The following is a 26,953-nucleotide window of genomic DNA, read 5'->3' as shown; positions in this document are numbered from 1 at the left end:
AATAGATAAGCCATTCGTAAATTCTATTGTATATAAATGTAAACACTCAAAATAAATTAAAAAAAAAACCCACTAAATTAAGAATGTCACATCTAAATTGATCCTGAAAAAAAAAAAAGTTAGTTCTGTCAAGCGATTAATTTATTTAAAGCAATTAATGCAAAATTTAACATAAATCGTAATCACATTTTTTCAACTATAATTTTATATGAAGCTTGTAACTGATGTTTACTTTAGCTAAATCTTGGAATTAAAAAGTAGAGTATATTTCGATTCAGAGGCTGTTCAAATAGCTTTCTTTGGTCCTTGAATATGATTCATTGAGTATGTGGGGATGGAGCCTTTTCTTTTTCTTCTTCTTTGGCTTTGGAATGACCTTCCATTCAATGTTAGGCAAGCCCCCTCTCTGTCCATTTTTTAAAGCCTGTTTGAAGACACATTTCTAGTCTTTGACTTTTGATCCGTGTGAGACTGACACTTTTCTGCTGCTTTCTGGTGTCTACTGTAAACAGGAATTTGTGTTTTAATTTATTGCGTTCACTTGTTATATGATTGCTATTGTAATGTAAAGTGCTTTGTCACAGCTGCCACTGTTATGAAATGCGCTATATAAATAAAGTCGAATGGTAAAGAATACAACTGTTGAACGATACGCCAAAGACATATTTTGGATTTCTCCAATGAGCAACTATTTAAAATAAAACTACATAGAAGTCCATCTTTGTCTGTCTTTGTGCCAGTGACTCTCCTCTTTAGTTTGTCTGCTTTGTGAGCAGAGGTCAGCTGCCACAGGATTGAAATAAAACTGAGTTCATTTTTTTTTTTTTTCACGCTTTATGAAATTCAAATTGATCCCCGGAATGAACGCTTTAATTTTCACAGCCCTAATTTGAGTCAAAAATTTTATTAATGGACAATTTAATCTGCTATTTCCCCAATTAATAATTTTACATTCTAATGCAAATGATTATTTGGGCCACAGGGAAAAAGAACAAACAAAAATGTGGAATCTGTAAACTTGACAAGTTTTCTACTTTTGATAAAAGTTGTAGATTTTGGAAATGTAAAGTAATATACTTAATGTAGTGTTGTAAAATGACAAGTGTAAAGTGGCATTTTTACAAGGGGAGGTAAAGGAATGTTACCGAGGGGATGAGATTGCTGCCTGTTGGAGTAGCTTTAATTTTTGTGAATGTTTGAACAATATTAAACTACTCTTAACACATGGGCGGAGCGTTTTCAGTTGGAGGACTTTGAGGCCCTGCTTGACCAGTTGATTGAAAGGCGCATGAGTAGCTCATTGGATGTCAGGTGTGGAGAGAAATGCTTGCACCAACTGATTGCTCACACAGATGCATGACGTGTGTGGGCACACATTTGCAAATGTTAAGTCAAACTATACCACCTTATTTTACTCATAAGATGACTTGAATCTTGAAATAGACAATTTAAAACTTTTATATACAGAAGAGTGTTACTTACTGCTTTTATTTTCTGCCTGACCAGATGGACGGAGGAGGCTTCGTGCTCAACGGTGCAGCCGATGGACTTGTGGGACACGCGGAAGGGAAGGCCAAGCTGCATTTGGACCGCTGTGAGTATTGAGCAGTGTCGTGTGCTTGACGAGCTCATGTGTGATGTCACATCGCACCACAAGGTGGACGTGAGTGCACTGAACTTCAACTTCTGTTTCATGCACTGCCACACCATCTTCAGACACTTCTGGGCCTATTTTTGAATGACAATGATGTGGGCCAAGTGAGTTAAAAAATAATGTCATGTTAAAAAAAAAAAAGTCTATTTTTGACTAATTTGGCTCACATCAGTGCCATTTAAAAACATGTCCAGCAGTGTGTGATGATGGTGTTGTGCTGTGCACTTAGTTTTTGTCCCAGTGCGCTCACGTCCCCCTTTGGTGCCATCGCCAAAGTGTGTGCACGTCATTTGAAGTAAGTGACATCACGCATGAGCGCGTCAAGCAGGCAACACTTAAGCTGCTTTCATCGTGGATGTCTGTGTGTGCAACTTGAGTTAGCTCACACAAACATTGACTGGTGAAATGCTTTCAAATGGTCATGTTAGCTTCTCTGTCCAATAAATAGTTCAAGTTGAATTGCAGTCTTTGTGTTTTATTGGTAAATCTGCCCTCATTTGAAGCCTTTCATGCGTGTCGGTTGCTGCAGTGGAAAACTATTCCAAAGGCCGCTTGAAGTCTTGAGGTGAGAGTTGCACGTCAGTCTCGACTACTGTGGACACAAGTGTCACATTACTACTCCTGTTTGTCTCCTCACGACTCAAAACTTGAGCAGTTTTTAAATTCATCGAGCTTTGGGTCGTGTGAGATTGAGGGGAATAGTAAAAGACTTGTGTCTCATGTAGTGACTGAAGTGCAACTTTGACCTGAAGACTCAAAAGTGCCTTCCCAAAACCTATCTGCTGCTAGGACCGCCCCTAACTCCGCCCAATTTTGAACCCACCAATCACGGTGCGGCTCGAATTTGCATAGCCAATCAGAATGCAGTAATTTGCATAGCCACGCCCACTTTTGCAAATCCGACCAATCACAGCGCTTCAAATTTGCATAACCACGCCCACTTCCAGCTCCACCAATCACAGCGCTTCTAATTTGCATAGTCCCACCCACTCTTCAACCAATCACTGCCTTTTATCCACATTGCTCCACCCACTTCCAGACCCATCAGCGAATCAGAAGGCCTCATTCCAGCCTTGCCGCACCCACTTTTGAAAAAAAAAAAAAACTGGGGAAAAAAAATTTGAAAAAAAAAAATTGGAAAAAAAAACGGGAAAAAAAATTTGAAAAAATGTTTTAGGTTTTTTTTTTTTTGGTTACTTTGCTTTAAGCAAGTTTTTTGTATTGTGTGTGTAAGAATGAAGTTAAGAGCATAAGTGTTATTTGTAATCAAGCTTTATTTCTTTTGCAGAGTAGACAATCGCAAACAAACAAGTTACAAGTTGGATGACAGTGTGCTCGGCCAGCAAGAAGATGACAAAGTTGCAAGTCGGATGACAGTCTGCTCGTTGCCAAGTGCTGAAGTGGTCGGCCAGCGAGAAGACAAAGTTGCAAGTCTGATGAGTCTGCTGGTTGCGAAGTGGTCGGCCAGCGAGAAGAACTTCGGCAAGTGTGGACCTAAGACAAGAAAAACATCTGTGAGTCAAAAGTTAAGTCAACGTCTGGTGCAGAAGATGTTTGGGACTGGAAACCTACCAGCGATCAGGACTCAAGTCTTCACAGGTGCGTTATGATGGAAGATGCTCTTGTTCCTTGCTGCCTAGAAAGGGGACAAAACAAAAGTATTGGGTCAGAAAAGTTGGCACAAGGATTGTGCAGTGAAAAAAAAAAAAAAATTCCAGAGCTTACCGTCCAAATGTAAATGTCTCCCATTTTTTTTCTCAGGCTGTCTCCAAGTTTGGCTTCAGCACCTCGTGGATGAGCAAGGTAGGCAAACGTGTTGCTGGTCTCGGCTATGAGCAGGTACTCGAACGTGCTGCACACAAGAACAAAATCATTCAACTTTGTCAAGACAACTGGAACATGCTACTGAAATGAAATGTTCCATTTCTTACCAGCAGAGGATTCAACTTTTGACTTTGAGTTAGGTTGTAGTTCGTAGCACTCCAGTGGCGCCATCTGCAGGACAAGGAACATGTGAGAAAACAATTGTATTACCAACCTGACATGCGGTGATGTTTTACTGTACGCTTCTGCAGGAGCTCCTCTTTGATGCAGTCACCTGGAACATCCTGGCAAGCTTCATGACGTGCACCGTTCAGGTTGACATGTAAAGACCGTCTCCTCGTCTCTGCATGGTGAAGTCGTCTGTTGGCCAGCGTGTGGACCTAAAGACAAAAAGTTAACTCAAACAATTATGGCATCAGCAACATGCCATGAATGTACAGTGTTTCATTTTTAGTTGACTTTCGGATGTTTTGATCCACTGTAGACTGGAACCTTCCACTGCAGCAGCTGGTTGAGCTCCTGAAACTCTGGACTGGTGCAGAGTCTTCTCCCAGATGGACAAACAACGGACCAGACAAGCTGCTTTTTTTAGTACGTTTATTTGCATGTCGTAATATTGAAAATTTAGGCATTTTTGAGGACCTTCCACATTTACGGAGAATTTTCTTTGCCCAGCAGGCGGAAGAGTCGCTGGCGGCACTCTTACTGGAAGCTGCAGTGCATGCCAAGTCCAAGAAGAAGCAGGAGAGTGTTCTTTTGTAGCCTCTTGAACCGGTCAGCAAGTTGATCATTGCGCCACCTAGAATAACAAAAAGCAGTCAAGTACTTTGATTCATCAAGTTTGTCTTTTGCAACAGGTCCAAACCTTGTTGAAGAGGAGCTCGACTTCACAAGTTGATCCATGCTGGTCAGGTTCTTCAGCGCAACCTTGTGGAACAGGATTGAAGATCCTGTTCCTTGTGAGTCGCTGGCCTGTCAGTTTTCCATTGCGCCCACCTGCAACACACCCGCTTCAAATCAGCAAGCTCTTTAGGAGCCTCATCATTTGAACCAGGTGTGTCGCAACAGGGAGAAAGCGGCCGTCAAGGAACAGGATTGGAGAGCCCTGATTAGTGACTTTCCTGCAACTTTGGCAAAACTGCAGAGGAAAAAAAAAATGCTCACTTGATACACCGCCATCTTGTTTCACAGCTCTCAATGAAGCTCTGGGATTACTGCAGTAAAAGAGGGGGAGGACAAACAAAAAGCAGAAGTTTGGCTGGGACACTGCTGGAAAGTCCCATCAGGTCTCCTGAGCCTCCTTCGGTGACATCCGGAATCCTGGCTGGTGCTTCTTCCTGGAGTGATACTGCAGCAAACATTAAAGTTGACATTGAGCCACAGTTTGGCTGTAGCCGCAGGTGCTTCCACTCAACCGGCAGGTAAACGAGCTCCCCAGAAGCTGCTTGAGTGGAAGCACCTGTGGCGCAAGTCAAACTGTGGCTGGGTTTTCACTAACTGGACCTTGATTTGACACACCTTTGTTGATTGAGAAGATCACAGGAGGCCCCTCGGTCAGCTCAAGCTGAAATAATTAGTCAAACATTTGCACATTTATAAAGAGTGTGTATTTTACCTGGGAGGAGAGCAGAGCTGGACGCCTCTTCAACAGCACTGTGGCCTGAAAGAAAGGAACGTAAGCATTCGACTTTGAAATACTCAGCCTGACATTTTGGTTGACATGCAAAAGTCTCATGACGCAGTGTCCCAAAAAGACAGGACGTCAGCTATTTTAAGGGTCATGTGGGCCATTCTGTTTAAGAACTCAGCATGTAGACAGAAATAAGAATCAACACACAGTCAGATACTTGATTTAGTCTGTTTAATAATGATATCTTGTATATGAAAACACAGAAATTGTGCCAATTTGCAGTCAACCTAGCCCTTCTGTTGTAGATGGAAGCCTGTGGACAGAAATGAGATGGTTAACACGCATGCATGATAATATACTTGATTTATTCAGTTTAATTGTGAAGTGTTGTCTACTTACCTTCGGCAAAACGGCACTTGCGTGCAGATGCTGGAAAAGGTTTGAGCAAACGCTTCGTTAGTCATCGTCACACAAAGTAGCCGCATTACTGTTGAATGAACATTAACTTAGCCATGAATAAATATTTAAATGATTGCGTTCATCCATTTATCTGTATGCACGCTGCAAAAACGCGTTTTGGTGTAATTTAAAGTCGTAGAAAGCGTTCATTACCAACGCTAGGGCAAACACTTTAGCTTGCCATGTTAGCAAGGCGTGAGCACGCCGAAAGTGATTCTTAAAGTTCAAAGTGAGCAAAAGCAGTGAGTTTTAAGAGGCTATTAAAGACTGAGCACTCACCTTATACGTTTTCGATGATCTTGTGGAGATGTGTGCGGAGCAACTGGTGGAAGAGGACGACGCGAGGCTGTCAGCGACCTGAGAAAGAATGACTGTCTCCCTTTCCCCGACTTAAATAGGTTTCCGGTGATGACGTCACTTCCAGAAAAAAAAACAAAAAAAACTTATTTTTTACAGAAAGCAAAGTAATCGACGCTGGTAAAGATGTTGCGTTACATTGAAAATGCAGGAGCGAAATAATGGAAACATTGTCATAGATGCTTGGCGGGGCTCGAACACGCGTTGTCCGCATATGACATTCCGGCGTATACCACTTGTCTATCGCTCAGTTGCTTGGTTTGTCTCTCATAATACTATATATCAGACATAATGACATAATGAATGCGAATGTAAATTAATGCATCCATACATACAAACTACTCGAAGGGTTGAAGAAGATCTGACGTGGTCGAATGGTTAGTGTCTTGACTTGGTCTGCAGGAGACCCGGGTTCGATTCTTGCATTGTTCTCCATTTAATTTGTAAATGGAGCAAAGAGTGAGGATCGAACCCGGGTCTCCCGAACACCAAACCAATTCTTATACCACTCGGCCACCTTAGGCGAGAAAATTCGAAATTTTGTTGTGGATTTATCGGATTATGGTCAAAGGGTCTATCCAGCCATTGCCGGAACCGCTTTTCCTCAATTACATGAAAAAAGTTAATGTAATTGGGGAGGTGGTTGACATCCCTCGTGAAGTGGTCAGTACACTACTGACATTCCACGTGGACTGTGTGATGACACTCAAACCTTACAAATAACCCCCACACCACCAGTGTTTACTACCACTAACTTCATGATGTCATCCATCAGGAGAGAGTTTGCAAAGTCAACTTGGTTTGAAATTAAAGACGAACATGACAAAGAGGCAGTATAGTTTGTTATGTTGCTTTATTGGTGATCGTGAAGAAAGTGCTTGAATAAAACACACGTGTCTTCTTGTCTGCTTCAGTCACAAACAGTTCGTGTTTTAGTTTCAAGATGCTTTGTCGATAAAAGCAACTCTGCTGGGAGGTTGAGAAGCGTCTTGTCTCGGTTGGGGGGAGTGAATGGGTCGCTACTGGTCCGACGGGTCTGTAGCCTTCACCTGTAACACACAACGCAACATGATGAAATCCAATTTAATAACTATTAACACTATTGCGGAGAAACATGGGAAGACATTCCAAGGGCCCCCCAAAGTATTAAGTGTCATCGGGGATATACACCACCGCTCATCCAACCAACCCCTACCCCCCAAAACCACCACCTCCAAACCAAATTTACCAGTGTGTGCGTGTAAAAGACGAGCAAGAATAAACTACGACCAAATTGGTAGGACCAATCGCCACCAAAATTAATGTGCACATCTCAACTTGTGCCCACATAAATCTCTTAAAATATCAAAGCAAATCGCCTCACTATTGTATGGACATTAAGCGTTTTCATCTTTGAATGCGCATATATGGAGAAGAAAATTGTCCATAATATCTAAAATATTGGTGCGATCCTTTTGATATTGACAAAACAAGTTTTGAACTCATGCCAGATCGAACATGTTTTTGTTTGCGACGAAAAGGATTCCTTAACTCTCTGAAAGTAATTACAAACCAGGATTTTGCCGGCCACCCAAAAGAAAAGCGATCGACGAAAAAAAAATGTCTACCTCTTGCTCACCGCTATCTGTTGCCATGGTTACAAGGCATACACATCGTAGTCGTTTCGCATTCTGAAGATAGCTTCACATTTAAACGCAGATGTAGTGTTGATTCCTGCGTCCTCGATAATAGTTACCACAGAATAAGATAAGTATACAACACCATGAACTGCTCCCTGCGTGCTGTTTAAATGTTTATTTACCGTAACATCGGCTCTAATTTTGGGTGGCATGTCCGCCTTTTACTGTATGATAGCATTTAACTAGCGGACGTTCGTTGTTTCATCACTTGTTTTACACGCCAGTGTTGCATGGAACAATAGCTTGGAGTGACAAATAACTTGAAGTGAGAACTTTTGCCTCTTAGAAGTGGTTGAAAAGTGCCCTACCCTGAGATCATCTTGAATGTAGTAGGTCGATAAGAACACGTTAAGTTAATTTGGCTGAATTCAGATGACTACTACCGTTTGACTATTGTACACAGACTTGTGTATTGTACATACATACATATTTGACAAGATCGATATCATACCTCGGGTCAGTAATCCAGTCTTCCTGTTGACGTTTCTAAAGATCCAAATCTGCAATCACACGCAATTTCCCCCACATTCGCCTGCCTGTCTAAAGTCTAAGTGTACTTCTCCATCGCTACAAATCGTTAAAATTCATTTAAAACTTGTAGTCGCGTAAACTATCAAAACATGTACACTCACTAGCTGCATTCGCAAAGGCGAAGCACGCCCCGCCGCATGGGAATGTGGGATATACTACTGTTTCTCGCTCCATGGTCGGAGCACACCATTGTTAACAAAAACAATACAGAACCCAATTTCAGTGTTCTATGTTTATGCAAAATAGCTCTTATTTTTTAAACCAGCTAAAATTGTTTGTTGTTTTCAGATTTGAGATTGAAAATCGGAAATATAATACACGCAAAGTCCCCAAATTAAATATCAAATTCCTTTAATGTAATCTCAACGGGCTATTTTCTTCTTTGCATAGTGTTTTATTTTACTGCATTACTTCTAGTACATTTAGATGTTTTTATGTCTAATCAGCAGCCATGTCAATTTAATGCCACGGCATCTGGGTTCAAAATGCCGCTCCAGAAAATATTTGTTGAAGCCATTCACTTGTTTACTTAGGCTTATTGAGAATAGCAAACATGAAAAGAACAATTAAAAAGCAAAGGTGTGTCCCTGTAAGGAGTTTATTCTTGGAGCAATGATGAAACTGAATTGGAATCTTGTGAATCACTTGCAATGTTTAATAAGATTTAAAAATAAATACTTTAAAAAAAAAGATTAATAATCAGGTATAAATAGGATGAACTAGAATTCTAACTCTTTGCTCTGTTAGCCTTAGTGTGATAAAATTATATATGGGTATGTGTATTGTATGTGTAAGATAATGATTTGACTATATCTGTGAGAATGTAAGTTAGTTTTTGGGTTGACTTCCTCTTGAAGGTGAGGTTGGAACAACATAAAACAAAAGCAACAGGCTCCAGAAGTACGTCTTTATTATTCTAAATGCAATATACTTGAACATTCAACAAAATACAACCCATCTACTTGACAGGTAACAGGAATCAAAAGATAGATCATGGGCCAACTAAAAGTACACCATCATGGAAAATGGTCAAAATCGATCCGATCCGATAATCAATAATTTACTATATCATGAAGTGGAAAGCATGAAATAAACATCTTTCAAAACCACGTCATCACACTGGGGCAAAAAAAATATGACTGTATTATTCACCTCACTTAATCAGACTGAACAGTCTAAAGCGGCTCAAGCGTATTATGCACTAATACACCAGCAAACGTCACCGTTTCACATCATCGTTTCTTTGGGACCCACCCCCTCGATAACGTCGCAGTCTGTTGAACGCGATGAAATCCAAACCATTCCAAAGAGAATTGGAAGCCACAGTGTTGCCACACTTTACATGTCCACCTCCGTGCGTTTGAACCTCCCCATTCAAACTGTGATTTTAGGTTGACGCTGTTGTTGGGACTCACCCGGCATGCTGCCTTGCTGACTTGGCTGTTCACGAAGCGGCGCGCTCACGAGTTGTCTGTGGGCACATGCTCAAAGCCCTCACTCTCCCTCACCAAGGCCCTTTCCAGGATGACTCGGCCCTCCTTGTATCGCTGGCTTTCCTCGGTGGCGAATTCGTACATCCAGCCCAGCTTGCTGTTGCAGTTCTTGCAGCTGACATCGCGCACCATGTGTCTTCCCGTCAGCATGACCCGGTCTTGAACCTCACTGTGCTGCAGATTTACAACCTGGAGAGCAGAAAATGTTCAATTGCTTTCAGAACCCGTCCTACGTTTAGTAGTGTCCTCAAAATGAGGGCTCCTCTACTTTTGAGTCCACAAGGGAAGTCGAATACCTTGTTGAACAAAAAGGCCCGTCCAGTAGCGCCGGTGAAGCGAGTGGAGATCAGCTCTGCTCGGTTGGTCAGAATAGTGTCACAGTTGGCGCAGGAGAACAGGCGAATACCTCCAATGTGGTCCAAGAAGATGCGCCCCATCGTGCTCACCGGTGCCGATCTTCAATAAAAAAAATAGACACGTTTCTAAATCAATAGAGGCGATACTTCATAGGAACACTTGTGATTTGCTTGCTATTTTTGCAGCATGAATCCATAGGGGTCGTTCAGAACAGGCCTGGTCATTGACGATTGTGACGTCATCGAATAAGACTACTCCAATGGGACATTTCAGCTTGAACGTTGACTAAACTTAGTCATTCTAGGCCTGAGTGGTCTCTGATAGCAGCTCTTGTATGAATCTGCGACTGTATCCATCCTTGACCACATGCGAGAGCATCGCGTTGATGTCCGAATAAATAAATCAAATAAAATAGTACACTACAATGTGAAATGTTTACATAGTCACAATTTGCAAAAGGAACAAGAGGCAACATTTCCTACCTTCCTTGAGTCGATGCAAGCTATTTAAGGAAGAGCTACGTCTGAATAAGATGGTATTCTACAAGCTTTCTAAACGTGGCGAAACGTTTCCTTGTTGTCAACAAACACAACCTACGACAACGAGGGACGCGGTCACAAGGGCGTTTATTGACTTCTTCAGTCTTGTTCTTGATTTCCGGTAGACTGTGCACATTTTGCGCATTACTGCCCCCCACTGGTTAAGAGATGAAGACCTCTAACGGAGCCCAAGGGCTACTCGAGTCTACAATCTGCACCCCAATAATTCCCATCAATTCAGAGGGAAAAAAAATCAATAGAAATGAAATGCCATAAGAAAGCTGTTGACTTTGTCTAATCCCAAAGTGCGGAACATAAAGACCAAAACCCACTCGACTGCCATTGAAGTACTAGAACGTACCGTTTTTAAAAGTACATAATGAATATGGAATTCTTTGAAGTTGATTTAACTTGTTTTTGATATCATGCAAAAGAGGACAACTGCGTTTAAGATTCAAATGCAAATATTAGCACAAATAAATAATCTCCTTAAGAACCTTGAGGACAAACACTCATACATAACTTCCATGATTGTAGGAAGTTTGGATTTTTCAAACTTTCCCTATTATTAAACACTAAAAATTGAGAGCATGACCATACAGGTTTCCTGGTATTGTGATGTTCATGTATTTTCCCCAGAAATGATCTAAAAATCACACACAAGTGTACGTAACATGTCCGTACAGCAATAGCAAAACCACTCGCGACTCCTAGTGGCGACTTCTTCAACTACAAGTTGCCATTCATACAGGTACAAATCAGTATTTCCCCACAAGTACACAAAACATTTTGCTTCAAGAACACAATTAATTTCCACAACTACAAATCGTTTTTCCTACCAAGGAGTATTTTTTTTTACACATACAAGTTATCGTTTCCACAGCTACAATTTCTTTTAAGAAATGTATTTTTTTTTGTACAGATACAAAATTATTTCTCACACCTTCACATTGTTTTCTCTATGAATACCAATTTCTTACATTTCCTTGTTACAAGTACAAATTTCCTTGGTACAAGCACAAGTTACTTTTGCACCAAATTTACCTCCATACAGCTGCTACTCAATTAATTAGAATATAGTGGAAAATGTAATTAAAACATACACACAGAGTTACACATTTAAAGATTTTATTTTTGTAATTTTGATCATTATTGGTTATAGCTAATGAAAATCACATGAGTGCTAACCATTCAAGCACCGTACTGTATATTGTTTTATATTTTGATTAGAATTTTTGGCATTCAAACAAAAATCACTTTTGAGCTAGTTAAAAAAAATGAATCTGGCACACAATTGTCAATGGGCTTTGAAGCAAAATATGATGAAAATGATCAGTCATTGAGTGGAATGGTTAAAAATATTCTATGTCAGGAGTGAGAAACCTGCTACAAATCAGTTGGTTCTTAACTAGTTTGACCTCTCCTTTAGCATTCCAAACAGACAAGATAGTCAAGGGTCACGACAATGTAGCATCAGCTGCGTAAGAGATGATGCCATAAAGGTGAGCAGATTATTTTATAACACTGATTGAATGCGTGAAATCAGAGCGTCACCACACACACACACACACGTGCATTCACCTTTGAAACCATTTTTTTTTCTTATATAAAATTCTTATATATCTGAACCTTTGAGAGAAGGCTTACGGCAATTGAAAATGTGCAGAATGTGAAAGTCTGTGCCGCAATCTAATGCGGCGGCATCAAGTTAAGTGGAGGGATAGCGAATAATAAAGATAATACTTTTCTCACATGGCACGATGTGAGGAGGCGAACGCTCAAGGTCAAACAGTCAGCAGGGAAAGTGGCGAGACCGCAGCGGAGGTCAAGACACAGCGTCACAGCTACACTTCCGACCACCATTACTTGGCACTCTTAAATTATTTATTCGTTCACTTTTTCCCCCAGTAAACCTAGCTACTAGTTAGTATACAGTGTTACCTCTGATATTACCACAGTATTTGTGAATATCTCACAACATGGAAACGGTAATGAGATACCACAATCATTGCTCGATGAGTCCACTTTCACTAATAACGGCCGGAACGTTTTATGAAGGTTCTCATAAGAGTCATTGTTTCACTTCTTCAATGATGTCCTTTGAACAAGTGAGTCCGGCCCACCCCCTTTGGACATATTTATGATACCTGTCATCGACTATGGTCAGGTACAACTGATAATAGGCATACGGCAACTAACCGCCTAGAAGAAGCACTTCGGGGGAGACGATCTATAAGAATCATTTCTGGAAAAAGAAAAACAGGATTTTTGATGAAGATGATTCCACTGTTGGTTGTCGCCACCTTCCTCAAGTTCTCCTGGGCAACAGGTCACTTGTTGTTTTGATATACCATTTTGTATGTATATGTTTTGCTGTACAAATATCTTCTGTTTTTTGTTTTTTTTTTGTTTGTTTGTTTTTTTTAGTAAATGGTCTGCCGTGTGATGAGATGCTCCACTCTCAGCAGCCCCCACTGAATGGTATTAAAAGCGCATTATAAAATATATTGAATAGGGGCATAATCAAATATGATTTTGTGTCTTAAGTAAACAGTGTAAAGCCTGCAGACATTGCGGTTTTAACCTCCATTGGACTGCACATGCACAGGTGACCTATTATTATTATTTTTTTTTTTTAGCATTGCTAATTGTGTTTATTGACACACACAAAACACAAAATGTTTTTTTTTCTCTATAGCACCGAGTTGTCCGCTGTGGTATCGAGACTTCAGGGTAAATGTTCAACATTTCTACACTGAAATGTGCACATTTGAATTACTCGTTAGAACGCATGTTCCAATAATAAACAGTAGTTCACCATCGTACCTCATTACACGACGCAGATAAAACACTCCATGTAATATACAGATACAAGTACATTTTGACAAAAGTACGCCCCCCCCCCCTCCCCCAACCATTCAGAGCTGATGAGCATGTTCAATCCTACACTGATGGATACTCATTTGGAAGAAGCAGACACAAAGGCCCCTCACTTTGGAAGAGACAGGTAAACATACACCTCTAAAATCATCGGACAATATCTCAAAACAATGTTGCTTTCAATTGCTGAAATGTTCCGCTTGTAGCAACCTGCTGGAGCAAGCAAGAGAAGCATCCCTCCGTCTCCAAAACAAACAGGCATGTCATATAATGCGCTCTCGAGTTTTAAATTGTATCATTTGTTCCTCCCCATTTATTTTCAAGTTCCTTCCTGATGATTTTTCTCTTTCAGCATTCTTGGAAGCTGGTGCTTCTTTTCGTGCCAGTGGACCAGTTCTGTGCATGTGACCAGCAGGAGGTACGGACACCATAGTCATTTGACCAATTATTACAGTCAGCGCCTTTGGAGACATGAAGCAAGCAGAGGCCATAAAAAGCAGAGCTCGTGTTTGATGAGTGCTAAGAGATAAAAAAAAAAAAAAGGTTCACGTCGTGCTTGTTTCTTGCAGGTCGAGGCCGTTATCAGATCAGCGAGCAGCGAGGTGGACGCCGCTTTACAGCTGCTGCATGCTCAGGTTTGGTTGGCATGATATCAACCGATCTCCTGTTATCAATAATCTCACGCTTGATTCCTTGATTTGTCTGACTGTCCAATTGCGCTGCAGCTGAAGCGGACTCTGGTCAGTGTTGCGTTATGGGATGGAGAGAGGGACACTTTCCAAAGCAAGTAGGTGCTTAATTAACACATGATTGAAATACAGTATCACATATTTATACACACGGTGCTGTACTTTATTATATCTTGCTCGAAAACACGGAGTAAATGACACTTTGCAATGATGGAAAGTAATCGGTGTAAACTGCTGGCAACAAAAGTGAGTACACCCCAATGTGAGAAGGTAAAAATTGATCCCAATTAACAATTTGGCTCAAAAGCGTTACAAGAACTCAGGTGTGAATGGGGATCAGGTATTTTGAATTTGATGTTATCGCTCTCAAAATGTGGACATTTTCACTTAGGGGTGTACACACTTTTGTTGCCAGCAGTCATATTTGTGTGTTCAGCTGTTTTGAGTGGAGAGATAAGCTACCCTGCTATACAAGCTTTATACTCGACTAGTATAAGTAGAATAAAGAGCAAACTAAAGAAAAAACAACTGTCATGGAATAATCTGTTGATGATCTCATTTACATACTCTGTCATTTGAGGAATGGATTTATTTTTTTCCATGAAAGGTTATGTCCATGTTTGGACCCAAATCAAGGCGGAGAGGTCAGGCTTCTGAAAGCCACGCTGACTCATGCCCTGCAGGTTTGTCACTACTCGGTCCATTCTTCTGCTTTTAGCTCGTTAGTTTCCTCCCGTCGGTTTTACCGATTCAATATTTAACTCGTTCAATGCCGGACATTTTCAGACCCTCTTTTACCCTAACGTTTTCCAAAATTGGGGGGGAAAAAAATATAAAGAAATTCCTGGGATTGAATGGCTGTACTGTGAAGAGACAAATAAATACGTCATTGGCAGTGAGTGAGTTAATAATTCATCACGTATACCTCAATTTTATATCGTTGATATTTTTCATAAGGACATACGCGCCATGTGACACGAACGCTTTGCATTTATTGCATTTGCACAATCGGAGAGTGTTTTCATCTGTAAAGAAAGTGATGATACGCGTGTACGAGGCTACTTGATTGTGACGCTATCAGAACAAAAGGGCTGACTATGTCATTACACAAAGTCCTTTTATTTGCTACCATGGAAGGGAACGGCTTCTGCAAAGAACATAGATAATTCAATGGCACATTTCATTTCTTTCTTTGATCCGCACTACATTGGGTCCTTCCCCGACTTTAGCCAGCAGTTTCTTGCTCTGTTTTCGGAATCACCTGGCAAGGAATTTGTCGCGGGTAGCGGTAGCCGCTCGAGCACTGCAGCAAACGATGCAGAGCTGCGCAACTACACTGACAATTTTGCATGATTTGTCCAAATGAATCCCAGTTTTGTCAAATAAAATACTCAGGACCGGCGTTATTGGCTTTTTGAAAGAAGCGATGTTGGGTTATTAATACCCAGCGAAATGGGTGGAGGAAATTTTCAGCCAAACATACTGATGAGTTAAAGCTACCGAAAAATTGGTTAAGAGGCGTGGTCAAAAATACTCATTTTATTGTGCTGACATTTTCTAAGCGGAGCAAGTCACGATACGCGATAGGTATGATACGTTTCAGGCATCTTTGTACGAGCTCCTGGTGACGAGAAACTGGTACAAAGACGACTTCAGTGTCATCCTGCAGGATGAACCGCTCGTCAGACACTTCGCTCCTGCTCATGTGAGTCCTTTCATCTCGTCGTCTGTCACCGAGGCTGAGAGAGCTGGTTACCCGGGGAACCATCCAGTATTTGTTGATAATCCTATTTGTTTTTACGCTGTTCGTTTCAGGTTTAAGGAATTCGGAGAATTAAATTTCAATCTGTTTTCAAGTAGTTAACGCCCTAGTGTGGTTCAGAACAGGCTAATCAATCGTTTAAAATAAAACGTTTTCTGTGCAATTCTCGGACGGTATCACCGAGTATTATAGGATTGTAGTTGAGTCGTGGTGAAAAAAAGTGTATAAAAAAATAAATACAAATGAAAAAGAAAATATAGCCCAAACCATTACTTTATCATACTGTTAAAATGAGGACTGTAAATTGGTGAGTAGCAATCCATGACAGCCACTGTTTACTGGCGTGATTGTGGAATTTTGGAAAAAAAAAAAAAAAAATTTCAAACAACACCCTCCTGGCTTTGATGCTATAGTAGCATGTAGCTTCAACAAATGAAGCTTCATGAAGTGCTTCATGAAGCACTTGGATACTTTTTGCCTCCTTTCGATTGGCACTCTTGCTTTAGATTTAAATCCAACACATTTCCATTGCAATAGCGTTTATCTTGAAACCAAGATCACCATCTTGAGGAGTCATACCACAAGTGTTTCATGAAGCTTCATTCCCCCATCGCTGATAGCATTCATCACATCATCCCGCATTGCCTTGACTTTACAGCGACACAAAATAACGAGTCGAACGTTTCTGTCATTCCCCCGGTGACGTGAGATCTTGTTAGCGTCAACGTTTCTACTTCCGACCAAATGTTTCATCCTGATATCTAATCACTCCGTTTTGTGACGAGCACACATAGCAATGCGAGCGGCACAATGTTCATCGGTGTCCTCCGTGCAGACCGGGAAGCGTCTCTCCGAGTCACGAGCGTCACGCGAGACCGATAAACTGATGGTGCGGTTGTGGAGCAACCTGGTGAGGCCCGATGCCGAAGTGTCAGCAAAATTCTATCCAGCGACGCTCTGCCATTGTTGTGTCGAACGTGCCTTTCAGCTGCAGCCCGCAAGTGACAAACGCGACACAGGCGACAATGGGAACATCGCTGCATTGCGATGTCCAACTGTGGTGAGTACGTGCTCCCTATTTGGGGATTTTTTTTTTTTTTTTTCCCCCAGGCGGAGGATGATTCGGTTAGGGCTATCAAGTAAAATGAATAACTGTTATCTGTTTGGTATTCAATGAAATCAAGGAAATGATACTTTATCACACTTAATGTTTATATTATTAATAAGTCTGGTCAATTTTATGTTTCCGTGATATAAGAGCAATAGTGGGCACATTTAATTCGGCCCACTGTGCGTTGACATTATTCAGGCCATATGATTGGGCGGATTTATTTAGCTGTTCCCCCGCTAAAATTGGGTAGCTAAAAATGTATTTTATTCATTTATTGAATTCGATAATTATTTATCGCAATTAATAGAATGAAAAATATTTTAAAAATACATTTCAAATGCTGACATTTTTTTTATTTCATCAAATAGTTGGTTACATAATTACAGTTAAATCAATTAGGAACACAGTTTAAAACAGAATGATTAATTATTCAAATACATTATTTTACAAACACTGTCCATCCCTTGAATTATTTGAAATTATTTGCCGTACTTGCCACCAAAAAAATCCATCTTGGCTCTTTAGCACAAAAGTTTGCACACCCCTAGGTTATTAAAAAGATGAATAAAAAATAAAAAAGATTTTCTCTCTAAAGGATTTCTACATGATATCTGATCCTGATTATATCCCCCCTCTTTGCCCATCCTCCTCCCCCTCCCCTCCCCCCACCTTCAAGGACCGTCCCTTCCTGAGGACGGCGGGAAACTCTCCTACAAATCACGGCAGCGACGCCTCTCCTCTCACCTATCCTGTAAGGTGTCTTTTGTGTCACTTGAAGCCAAATGGGAGCTGTCGAGGCGGCGTTGTGCGCCTCTTGCTTAATTCTCATTCTGGATGCGCTGTGTGCGTCTGCTCAGAACACAGGGACACCGATGCGTTGTGAGGACACGGGGCCTTCCGACTCCACACCCACCTCTGGTAAGTGGGTCAAATGTTTCTTTAAAAAAATAAAAAATAAATAAAAAAAAAAACTCTGATTTGATATCATTGTAGCAAATTCGAGGCATCGCAACAGTGGTGAAAAGTACTCACACTCTATACTTGTCGGTTGTTGACCGCCCTGTCAAATCGGTGACACGTGCGCGGCGAAGTTAATAAATCCCAGATAGCGAGTGTTGCTCTTTGTGTTTTATCAGTGCACGAGCTGAGGCCGGGCGATATCAGAGTGGTTGCTGCGGTGGGAGACTCTCTGACAGTGAGTGAAGCCGATTGTGGCCTCGCACTTGACAACAGATGACTGTCCAAAAGACGGGAACACGTTGTGTTAAAGTGATACGCTGAGAAAATATTTGACATTTTTACGGCTCATTCTGATCATTACTTATCGGGCACTTTTTTCAAATTCATTCACTGCCATTGGCGAATTTACTTGTCTTTTCACTGTCCAGCCTTTCTATCCCAGGAACTTATTTATATTTTTTCACTTTTTTTTTTTTTTTTTTTCAAACGTGACGGTAAAAGAGGGTCTGAAAATGTCTGCCAGTGAATGAGTTAAGGATCCTGATCACTTATGTGTAACTTAACTAGAATTTTATAACAATGGATGATATGCCATTGGGAGTATGTTATTCGTTATGAGTGGAAAGAATAATTTAGTTAGCTTGTATGCTAAAATAACTTTTTTTTTTTTTTTTTTTTGCGCAAGGCCGGGAACGGAATTCCATCCAGCCAAAACAACATTCTGGATGTCCTGACCCAATATCGAGGTTTATCTTGGAGGTGCCTCAAACTTTGCCGTGTTGAAATCACCATTTTGAAATTCCCATTTTTAGGCTGTTATGAACATATTTCAATGTTTTGTCCAGTGTTGGCGGAGATGACAACCTCACAACCGTAACGACATTGCCCAGTGAGTGCTTTTATGGTTCTTATATTTTAAAAAGTTGCACTGGAGATCAAGCCTCATCGAAAAACTATTTTGTTATGTTCAAACAGATATATTAAAGCACTTTAATGCCAACGTGACGGGTTACTCGGTCGGGAGAGGGAAACAACACACACCTCAGGCTTTTCTCAACCAGGCTGTCGCTGGAGCAAAAAGCAAGTAAGTCCTCCCGGATACTAGTTCAGTCTCTCATTTCATGTTTCATTTTCAATCCTGCCGTGACTGGGTTGTAAATTCATGAGCACATGGCGACCTATTATACTGTAAAATTGTTCATTCATTTCAATGTTTGAATCCTTTTCTTGAATGTGTTTGAAGCTAACTCAGTCATTGGAATCATGCTAAAACGGGTTTTACCGACCAACGCTGAATTTTCATGTTCACTATTATCCCCGCATGCACTGTATATCGCATATATATTTTGCACATATTATTATTATTTTTTTTTATTTGTGTGTTAAATAGGGACATGCAATCTCAGGTGCGAGCCCTCGTGGCGAGGATGAAGAATGACTCCGTGAGTACACGAGTCCGTTCCGCAATAAAACTAAACATTCTCCCGCGTAAATTGCACTAGTTAACTCTAATTCTAAATTAAAAAAAAAAAAAAAAAAAAAAAAAAATCCACATGGGTGGAGTTGACATGATAATTCCTGTATATCTCATCTGTTTCTACTCATAAAATTTGCCATCGGTGCAGAGCATCGACTTTGAATCCGACTGGAAAGTGATCACTGTGTTCATCGGTGGGAATGACATCTGCGACCACTGCTACAATTCTGTGAGTGCCTGCTGTCCGCGCCGCTCAAAGAAAGCCCCAAAAAAGCAGTCCGCTGCTTCATTGTGTTCCATTTGCAGCTCTTCTACTCAGTGGAGAATTACGTCAAAAACGTCAGAGAAAGCCTGGATTATCTGCACAAAGAGGTAAAGTAGACACGCCGCCGCTGCGATTTGGCCGCGTGGTTTGACGGAGAGCGTCTCTGCCAGGTGCCTCGAGCCCTCGTCAACTTAATCGAACCCCTGCACATTATCCCCTTGAGGGAAATGCATCTGGACGCCACATTGAAATGCCCCACCTGGCTGGTCAAGTGAGTATCGCAGCACAACGGTTTAATTAAACCCTCGCTAGCTTCAAAATGGGCCCAATAATGATTCGATGTGTTCGTAATGCACATAAAAGTTACCTACATTTTTTCTCGAAATAAATGTTGTTGTTTTTTTGGGGGGGGGGAAAAAAAAAAATGTTTAAGATACAAGATGATGCCCAGAAGGAAAATTCTTTTTGGAAAAAAAAAAAAAAAATCCTGGGATTGAATATCTTGACTGTGAAAAGACAAGTAAATCCGTCAATGGCAGCGAATGATCTAAAAAAAAAAAAAAAAGGAGCAGCAAAAAAAAAAAAAGAAAAAAAAAGGCATTGAGTTTATTTAATGGAGCTAACGCGACAGCGCCTATTTGATGTAGTCTTCTTATTATGCTACGCATTATTACTATGATTTTTTTTCTGCACTTCTGCAGTATTCTGTGCCCTTGTGTCATTTTACCGAAGTCCGCCTCAATCTCACTGGAAAAACTGGAGCAACTAAACAAACAATACCAGGTAAGACAAAACAGGAAGTCAAACGGCAACGTTAGCGGACGCTACAAAATAACGCGACTGAATGTCGGCGCTGTCCCCCGACTCACAGCTGATGCTGAATGAACTGGTCGAGTCCGAGCGTTACGACACCCGGCCGGACTTCACTGTGGTCATCCAGCCTTTTTTCAGAGAAATCATCGTTCCCAGACTACCGGTCAGTCAGTTCTACTGCAAACCGATCTTTGACTGCAATGCTTTTCTACTCCAGTCCGCTAGGTGGCGCAACATTAAGTAACATTAACAGCTGAGCCACACAGCTGCCGTTTTTCACCATCCTATTTAATCTGGTGGATCACAGCCTACTTGACCCCAATGCAAGCAGACTAAAACACGGCAACTAAATTTGGTTATGAGTTTAGCCACCAAATTAAAGCAACACCAAGCAATTCTATTCCGTAACCGACGTCTGCAATTAGGCCGCAGTTAAACGCCGATGTTACTTCTGTCGCAGGACGGCCGCCCCGATCGCTCTTACTTCAGCGCCGACTGTTTCCACCTGAGCCAGAAGGCCCACACACAGATGGCTCGCTCCTTGTGGAACAACATGGTAGCCGGCACGACTCGTTCTGCAATATGAAACCCGTTGAGTAATATCGATGCTTATTGTGCTTCTCTCTTTTTGATTTGCTTTACCAGCTGGAGCCACTCGGAAACAAAACGTCCATTCAGGATTTTGGCACGGACATTCAACTGAAATGTCCGTCAAAGGTAGGACAGTTTCATGAGTCATTCCCGATGCTGACATCATCAGTTGTGACATAGGAAATTATCCGCATTCACTTCATTTGTTGTAACTTTTTTTGGGGGGGGGGGGGGGGGACATATTTGTTAAGTGCCGTGAGATTTTTTTTTTCTTTCGAGTGTGTTTTAATGTTCAGATAATTGTTTGTTCACAGACGTCCCCATTCATCCGTACGTATCACAACAGCAATTATACATATGTTGCCCCTCCACCACCACCAGCACCAAATACAGTAAGTACTTTATATTCGTCATCCGGCAAACTATTCACCCATCAAGAATATTTTGTAACCTTTACAACAGTAGTAAAATGTTTGGACGTACACTAAAATCAGGAAATATACATGTACTGTTTGGTTAGAGATGAAGACAGCGATTTTTTTTTAAATCAACGGCTTTACCAAAAAATACACAATGGATTTCTATTTAAAAAAAAAAAAAAATCTAAATATAAATCTATTTTCATTCAGAACTGGGGAAGTGACTTCTCCTGTGTGGACTTTGCTCCTTCTCACTCTGTGCCAACATCGGGTGAGCGATCATATCAGCACGCAGTCAATATGTGATAATCAGGGAAGCGTTACCTGGAAGGAGCCTTTCGGAGTTCACAATGTTCTGCTCGTATGTTGATAGTTCACAAGCTCAGACCAGCAGACATCAAGGTGGTGGCAGCAGTGGGAGACTCCACAACGGTTGGTTTTTGTCCCCCCCCCCCCGGTTCCTAGGAGTGGAAAAATGTCAGTTGGACGGTCGAAATTCCACTGATGACTATCTATAATGTCACTTGGTCTAACATTTCTAGGCTGGCACTGGCGCTAAGGCCAAGAATCTGTTGGAGCTCAGTCGAGAATATAAAGGCGTGTCTTGGAGGTACAGTAAACTAAACCAAAACATCTATCAGATGCTGAATGACAGCCACACTGAAAATTAAGGCCACTGTTTGTTGTCCTTCACCCGCAGCATCGGAGGAGACCGCACTCTGGACACCGTTACAACTCTACCAAGTATGTTGAGCACCACACCATAAGGACTGGCTTTAGTGACTAGAAAGCCCCCTGAGACCTTCTTTTATATTGTAGGGATGTGACGATTAATCGAAAATCCATTCAAGTCCCTCGATCGATTAATCGGTTCTATTAAATTAGTTTTAAAAATGATGTCTTGACATTTTTTTTCCATTCCAGATGCATAGCAAATTTTGAATGTGTAGATCAAATTATGCGCTTTTGCCAAACATCTTTGCGTATTGCGTTTGTGGATGGATGCAGCAACACACTAGCGCAGGGATAAGCATGATAGCGATTTTTAAAAAATGGACTCAAAAATCGGTAACTTAAAATCGAATCGTATAGACTGTTAGTTGACGGTCCAACATGTCCCCTACCTTCTGCTGGAATCGCAATAAAAAAAAAAATTGGGTGGATTTATCAAATAATCATCCATGAAGGGGCACAATGCTTAAATATCAATAAAGAATTGTGAACTACAATGAGACAAGAAAAAACAAAGCACTTTTTTGTTTCCTTTTAACTTTACTGTCCTTTTAATTCACTTTTTCTTCTCTACATCCTCACAGACATCCTAAGAAAGTTCAACTCAGCCCTCAAGGGCTTCTCCAGAGGTCAGGGTTCAAGACAGAAGGGCTTCAACATGGCCGCAGCAGGAGCCAAGACCTCGTATGTGCTAACATTTACTTCTCACTGGCTCTAACTGAGCAGAAAATTATATATTAAGAAAAAAAAGAACACATTTGTCAAAATGTGAGTTGTTTAGGGTCCACACATTGCCATATATCATATTAACTGTGTTATAAGTAATCGAAAAAAAGCTTTAAAATGGGATGGAAACTTGCGAAGAGAGATGAAAAAGCACCTCTACGATTGTAGCTGTCTTACATCATTTTTGCATCTGATCTGTCACAGGGACATCCAAAACCAAATCCAAATTCTCATAAAAGCCATGCGAGAACACAAGGTGAGAACTGGAACAAGATGACTTACATTCATACGATCGTTGTTGTTGCCCGCTAACAGTTTGCCGTCATGCAGGAAGTCAACTTTGACAAAGACTGGAAACTTCTGACAGTATTTGTCGGGGGAAATGACCTTTGCCATTATTGCACTGACCAAGTACGTGTTTTCACAAAATATCTCACAAGATTCTTTTTGTCAAAATGGCAACCACGCTACCATACACAATTGTTCAGTTTAATCGCCAGGGCGTCATCCCTTCAAATAAAAAGTCGAAAAAATATTCACGAGACCCGATGACGCAACTTCACCTTTTGTCTTTTCTGCAGAACAATCTGTCACCCGGTAATTACAGTCACCACCTGATGCTCGCTTTGGACAAACTTTACCAAGAGGTGACTTGCATTAATACTACAAATTCACTCATTTAATTTCCTGGTGTTTCAAAACGTGCCTATTTTTTGTGGGCGCGCAGGTCCCCAGGTTGTTGGTCAATCTCGTGGAGATAATGCAGATAGACACGTTACAACAAGTGCAGAAAAACACTCTGGGATGCTCCTTGCTTCAAAGGTTTGTTTTGAAAATGAATGCAGTCGAATTTGCTTTCACAGCAAATCGAGTGTTTTGGTTGTTGTATTTTTTTTTGCAGAACGAGCTGCCCTTGTATTATCAACCCGACTGAAAAGTCCCCAGAGATAGAGGAGATGAAACGAATCAATCTTGAATACCAGGTATATAAAAACATTTCCAGACCCTCTTTTTAACCTAACATTTTTTAAAAATTAAAAAAATATATATAAAGTTCCTAGGATTGAATGTCTGCAATGTGAAAAGACGTATGAAAACGTTTTTGGCAGTGACGAAGTGTTAAAAAAAAAATTCTTCCCCCCCCCCACCTCACAGGCAGAAATTCATAATCTTATTTCTGGGTCTCGTTACGATGGGAAAGAAGATTTCGCTGTTGTTCTTCAGCCATTTCTACACAATTCCTTCATCCCTTATATCGGCGTAAGTCAATTCAGTTCAATGCGGAAAATCATGAAAACCAATGCAAATTGGACATGTTACCTTGGTTACCTTCCGTTTGTCCAGGAAGGGGAGGCAGACACCACTTTCTTCTCCGTGGACTGTTTTCACATCAGTGAGCGAGCTCATGCTGAGATGGCCATCGCACTGTGGAATAACATGGTCAGTAGCCCGCTCATCAACCTTCCTTTCAAATATTTTCTTGTCCTTTTGTTACGGATTTTTTTATTCCTTTTTTTCCCCCCGCTAGTTGGAGCCTGTAGGCAGGAAACAGGCTTACAACAACTTCACATATGACCGCTCCAAGATTCGCTGCCCCACTGAGGTAACGTATGACCGCAAAGGGCATTGATGCTTTTGCATTTTACATGAGATCAGGTCAATTCTGATATCAGTCGCCGGTCGGCGCGATAACGGCTACAAAATGCGTCGATTACGTCACGTAATCGGAAAAGGGATGAGGTAATAATACAAAGTGAATAAGGCAATAAAATTCAATTGTAAAAGACATGCAATAAATTCAAAAAGGTTGCGTCTTGTGTACGATGCACTATGCAGTGTTGGCAATGGATTACATAACAGGAAGTTAAGATGAAGACTTGCAGTACATGGAAAGAAAAAAAAAATTCTTACCTCTTTGCTTGTTGTTTGGTTGTGTCAAAGTGGGATATTGAAGGACTTTGTATCAGGACGTTGTCAACATGGTGGGATTCGGCGACGGGCATAATGATCAATTATTTGGCTAATCGTTCGTCATGAAAAAGTAAAAAAAAAAAAAAAAAAAAAAAGCACTCTGTGGTATTGTACTTTGTAAACACTGAGTACTAGCACAATTGAATAGACTGTGGAGAATTAAACAGTCTGTGCATCATGATTTAATGCTGAATTGTACTGCTTCTTTTCATATGCCCGCCTTGGCCGCCAGCAAGTTTAAAACAGACTCAAAGAATACTACCACTTCTTCTACTACTGCGAGTGACTTAGTAAGACGATGTAATTAGTCATTTTTCATAGAGGCGAAAAAATATACAGCTGGGAGTATTGTTATACTATCTGTCTACATGTGCTGCTCCACCATTTGTGTTGAAATATCCGTTGCTTCTAAAGCTGTGACGATGGATGCTAAACGTTTCCAATGGCGTTTGTTAGCATTAAGCTAATCAGACTTTCCTGAGGCGAATCATGTGTTTGTTCTAAATATGTGTAAAAGCTGTAAGGCTTTTTGTTTGACGTTTAGTTTGACAGTAAAATGAAACTGGGAGTGGCACTAACCAGCTCGAAGCCTCCTTTCGATGAATCGTTCAACCTTCGCACAACTGCTGCTTGCTTGCTGACTTAAATGAGCTGAAGCGAGTTTATTCGCAAGTTTTTGAAAAATCGCAAGGCACTACCCAATATCACCCTGGCATTAAAATAGCAGTTCAGAACATTCCAAAACGCTCAAACATTTTCAAAATTCAATAACATTCCAATTTTTTTTCTTTTCTTTTTGTCCTACCCGCCTACAGGCCAGCCCCTTCATCTTCACCAAAGTCAACAGTGCGCCTCATCCGTCTTGGACAACCACGACCTCCGCCACCGCGACATCGCCAAGCAGCGCCACGAGCGCCCCCGCGCCCATGTGCGTGAGCGCCCAGCCGCTGTGGCTTCCGGTAGTGGTGGGACTTGTTAGTTTACTGGTGGGCATCACCGCCGCCTGGTTCCTGAGCTCTTATGTGCTCCATAAGAGAGGCGGGAAAGAGTTGACCGTGGAAATGAAAGCAACGGGACTGTAATGCAATTAACTGGTGTGAAGTCGTCTCAACGCGAGATGGCGAGAATGACGGGGCTTGGATTGGATTGGATTTCAATTCAATTCAATTGGACCAAAGCAGGCAGGACATAAAGCAACAAGTTACAATTTGTCAACCTCGACTCTCTACCGCTGCATTTCAAGGAAATGACTCCGCGAACCAAACAAAGTCATCAAAGTGTGCGGCAAACAATGATCCTTTTTCGGTTCAATGATCCAAAAATGATGCGGTCACGTGACGCATAGTGACAGGCAGAAACGTTCTTCCGTTTGACGGTAGAAGGTACAATGAACCTGTGTCCACTTATTCATACAAAAGATTTTTTTTTTTTTTTTTTGTGAGTAAAATTAAGATCATTATTTCAGCATATTTCCTAAAATATGTAACGTTTCAAATCGGGGCGCAAATACTGTTTATTTTTTTTTGTACTTCTCATTGATGTAAAATATATGATCATACATATTGAAATCTTTTGTAAGTATACCTTTCCTTCATTTATAATTGATTTGAATACAGTATGTCTAAATGTTATCTTGTATTTTTTTTTTTAATGTATTAATAAAATAAGAACCATACATGCACTATGTACCTTATTGTATTTTTGACTTAAAGCAGATATTGATTTTTTTTAAAAACAGTTCCCTGGTGTCCCTTAAACCATTTGCAGCTTTCATTGCCATGACAACAACTATGCGCGTAGCTACTTATTTTTTAACAGCCGAGAGTCTGAATAGAAAAGTGCTCATCTAGCGATTTCCCCTTTTTTGCTAACAGTGACTCATCTCCTTTCAGGAGGAAAGTCATACCGACCAATAAAACTCCCGGTTTCAATTACAATATGTTTGTATACATATATTCACTTTTGATTTATACTCTATTTACATTAGTTCCTGCTTCAAGGATCAAACACCAATTGTGAATTTTGCTGTCCAGT

General features: G+C 40.9%; 4 protein-coding genes across 9 annotated transcripts in view; 2 read left to right on the top strand and 2 right to left on the bottom strand.

The window, feature by feature from the left end:
- Nucleotides 1-5,641, top strand: part of LOC147128028 (uncharacterized) — a 10,471-nt gene extending 4,830 nt beyond the window's left edge. For 3 of the 4 annotated variants that reach the window (XM_086019815.1, XM_086019813.1, XM_086019814.1), the window contains 8 exons: nucleotides 1,507-1,594; nucleotides 2,948-3,253; nucleotides 3,416-3,457; nucleotides 3,730-3,871; nucleotides 3,963-4,069; nucleotides 4,154-4,252; nucleotides 4,336-4,385; nucleotides 4,670-5,641. In XM_086019815.1, the coding sequence (XP_085875941.1) occupies nucleotides 1,507-1,594; nucleotides 2,948-3,253; nucleotides 3,416-3,457; nucleotides 3,730-3,743 (450 nt within the window). In that variant the 3' untranslated portion in view covers nucleotides 3,744-3,871; nucleotides 3,963-4,069; nucleotides 4,154-4,252; nucleotides 4,336-4,385; nucleotides 4,670-5,641. Of the gene's footprint in view, nucleotides 1-1,506; nucleotides 1,595-2,942; nucleotides 3,254-3,415; nucleotides 3,458-3,729; nucleotides 3,872-3,962; nucleotides 4,070-4,153; nucleotides 4,253-4,335; nucleotides 4,386-4,669 lie in introns of all 4 variants that reach the window. The other variant, XM_086019812.1, reaches the window with a different exon arrangement.
- Nucleotides 4,059-7,558, bottom strand: LOC147128027 (uncharacterized). Its single transcript, XM_086019740.1, has 7 exons — nucleotides 7,543-7,558; nucleotides 5,847-5,956; nucleotides 5,508-5,537; nucleotides 5,094-5,138; nucleotides 4,643-4,815; nucleotides 4,344-4,515; nucleotides 4,059-4,277 (listed from the first exon to the last, which is right to left on the bottom strand). Exons 1-5 carry the CDS (start codon nucleotides 7,556-7,558, stop codon nucleotides 4,690-4,692), a joined length of 327 nt encoding a protein of 108 aa, XP_085875866.1. The 3' UTR covers nucleotides 4,059-4,277; nucleotides 4,344-4,515; nucleotides 4,643-4,689.
- Nucleotides 6,810-26,953, bottom strand: LOC147128025 (protein yippee-like 5). Of its 3 annotated transcripts, none has more exons than XM_086019822.1 (4): nucleotides 10,467-10,859; nucleotides 9,924-10,083; nucleotides 9,550-9,816; nucleotides 6,810-6,973 (listed from the first exon to the last, which is right to left on the bottom strand). In XM_086019822.1, the coding sequence occupies exons 2-3, from the start codon at nucleotides 10,062-10,064 to the stop codon at nucleotides 9,595-9,597; spliced, it is 363 nt and encodes a 120-aa protein (XP_085875948.1). In that variant the 5' UTR covers nucleotides 10,065-10,083; nucleotides 10,467-10,859; the 3' UTR covers nucleotides 6,810-6,973; nucleotides 9,550-9,594. The 3 variants fall into 3 exon arrangements, with proteins under 3 accessions (XP_085875948.1, XP_085875947.1, XP_085875946.1); XM_086019821.1 differs by lacking the exons at nucleotides 6,810-6,973; nucleotides 10,467-10,859 and adding exons at nucleotides 21,815-21,951; nucleotides 24,269-26,953 and having other exon boundaries at nucleotides 9,028-9,816; XM_086019820.1 differs by lacking the exon at nucleotides 6,810-6,973 and having other exon boundaries at nucleotides 9,028-9,816; nucleotides 10,467-10,850.
- On the top strand, nucleotides 12,582-26,451 carry LOC147128026 (phospholipase B1, membrane-associated-like). The gene is made up of 42 exons (XM_086019824.1): nucleotides 12,582-12,852; nucleotides 12,951-13,004; nucleotides 13,071-13,131; nucleotides 13,222-13,256; nucleotides 13,446-13,530; nucleotides 13,610-13,661; nucleotides 13,756-13,821; nucleotides 13,973-14,038; nucleotides 14,129-14,190; nucleotides 14,700-14,775; nucleotides 15,696-15,797; nucleotides 16,690-16,764; nucleotides 16,843-16,914; nucleotides 17,642-17,716; nucleotides 17,823-17,883; nucleotides 18,102-18,160; nucleotides 18,611-18,684; nucleotides 18,771-18,814; nucleotides 18,901-19,009; nucleotides 19,316-19,367; nucleotides 19,551-19,631; nucleotides 19,709-19,774; nucleotides 19,838-19,938; nucleotides 20,369-20,450; nucleotides 20,539-20,643; nucleotides 20,941-21,036; nucleotides 21,126-21,197; nucleotides 21,386-21,463; nucleotides 21,701-21,761; nucleotides 21,864-21,922; nucleotides 22,033-22,100; nucleotides 22,191-22,234; nucleotides 22,807-22,906; nucleotides 23,153-23,204; nucleotides 23,279-23,359; nucleotides 23,530-23,595; nucleotides 23,676-23,770; nucleotides 23,850-23,931; nucleotides 24,104-24,208; nucleotides 24,293-24,388; nucleotides 24,477-24,551; nucleotides 25,735-26,451. Exons 1-42 carry the CDS (start codon nucleotides 12,795-12,797, stop codon nucleotides 25,999-26,001), a joined length of 3,270 nt encoding a protein of 1,089 aa, XP_085875950.1. The 5' UTR covers nucleotides 12,582-12,794; the 3' UTR covers nucleotides 26,002-26,451.

This window comes from Filicampus tigris, chromosome 20, assembly GCF_054856515.1.
Source record: "Filicampus tigris isolate MCC_2025a chromosome 20, RoL_Ftig_1.0, whole genome shotgun sequence".
Lineage (NCBI taxonomy): Eukaryota > Metazoa > Chordata > Actinopteri > Syngnathiformes > Syngnathidae > Filicampus > Filicampus tigris.
Note: the sequence above shows the minus strand (reverse complement) of the source record. Positions and strands in the feature narration are given on the sequence as shown.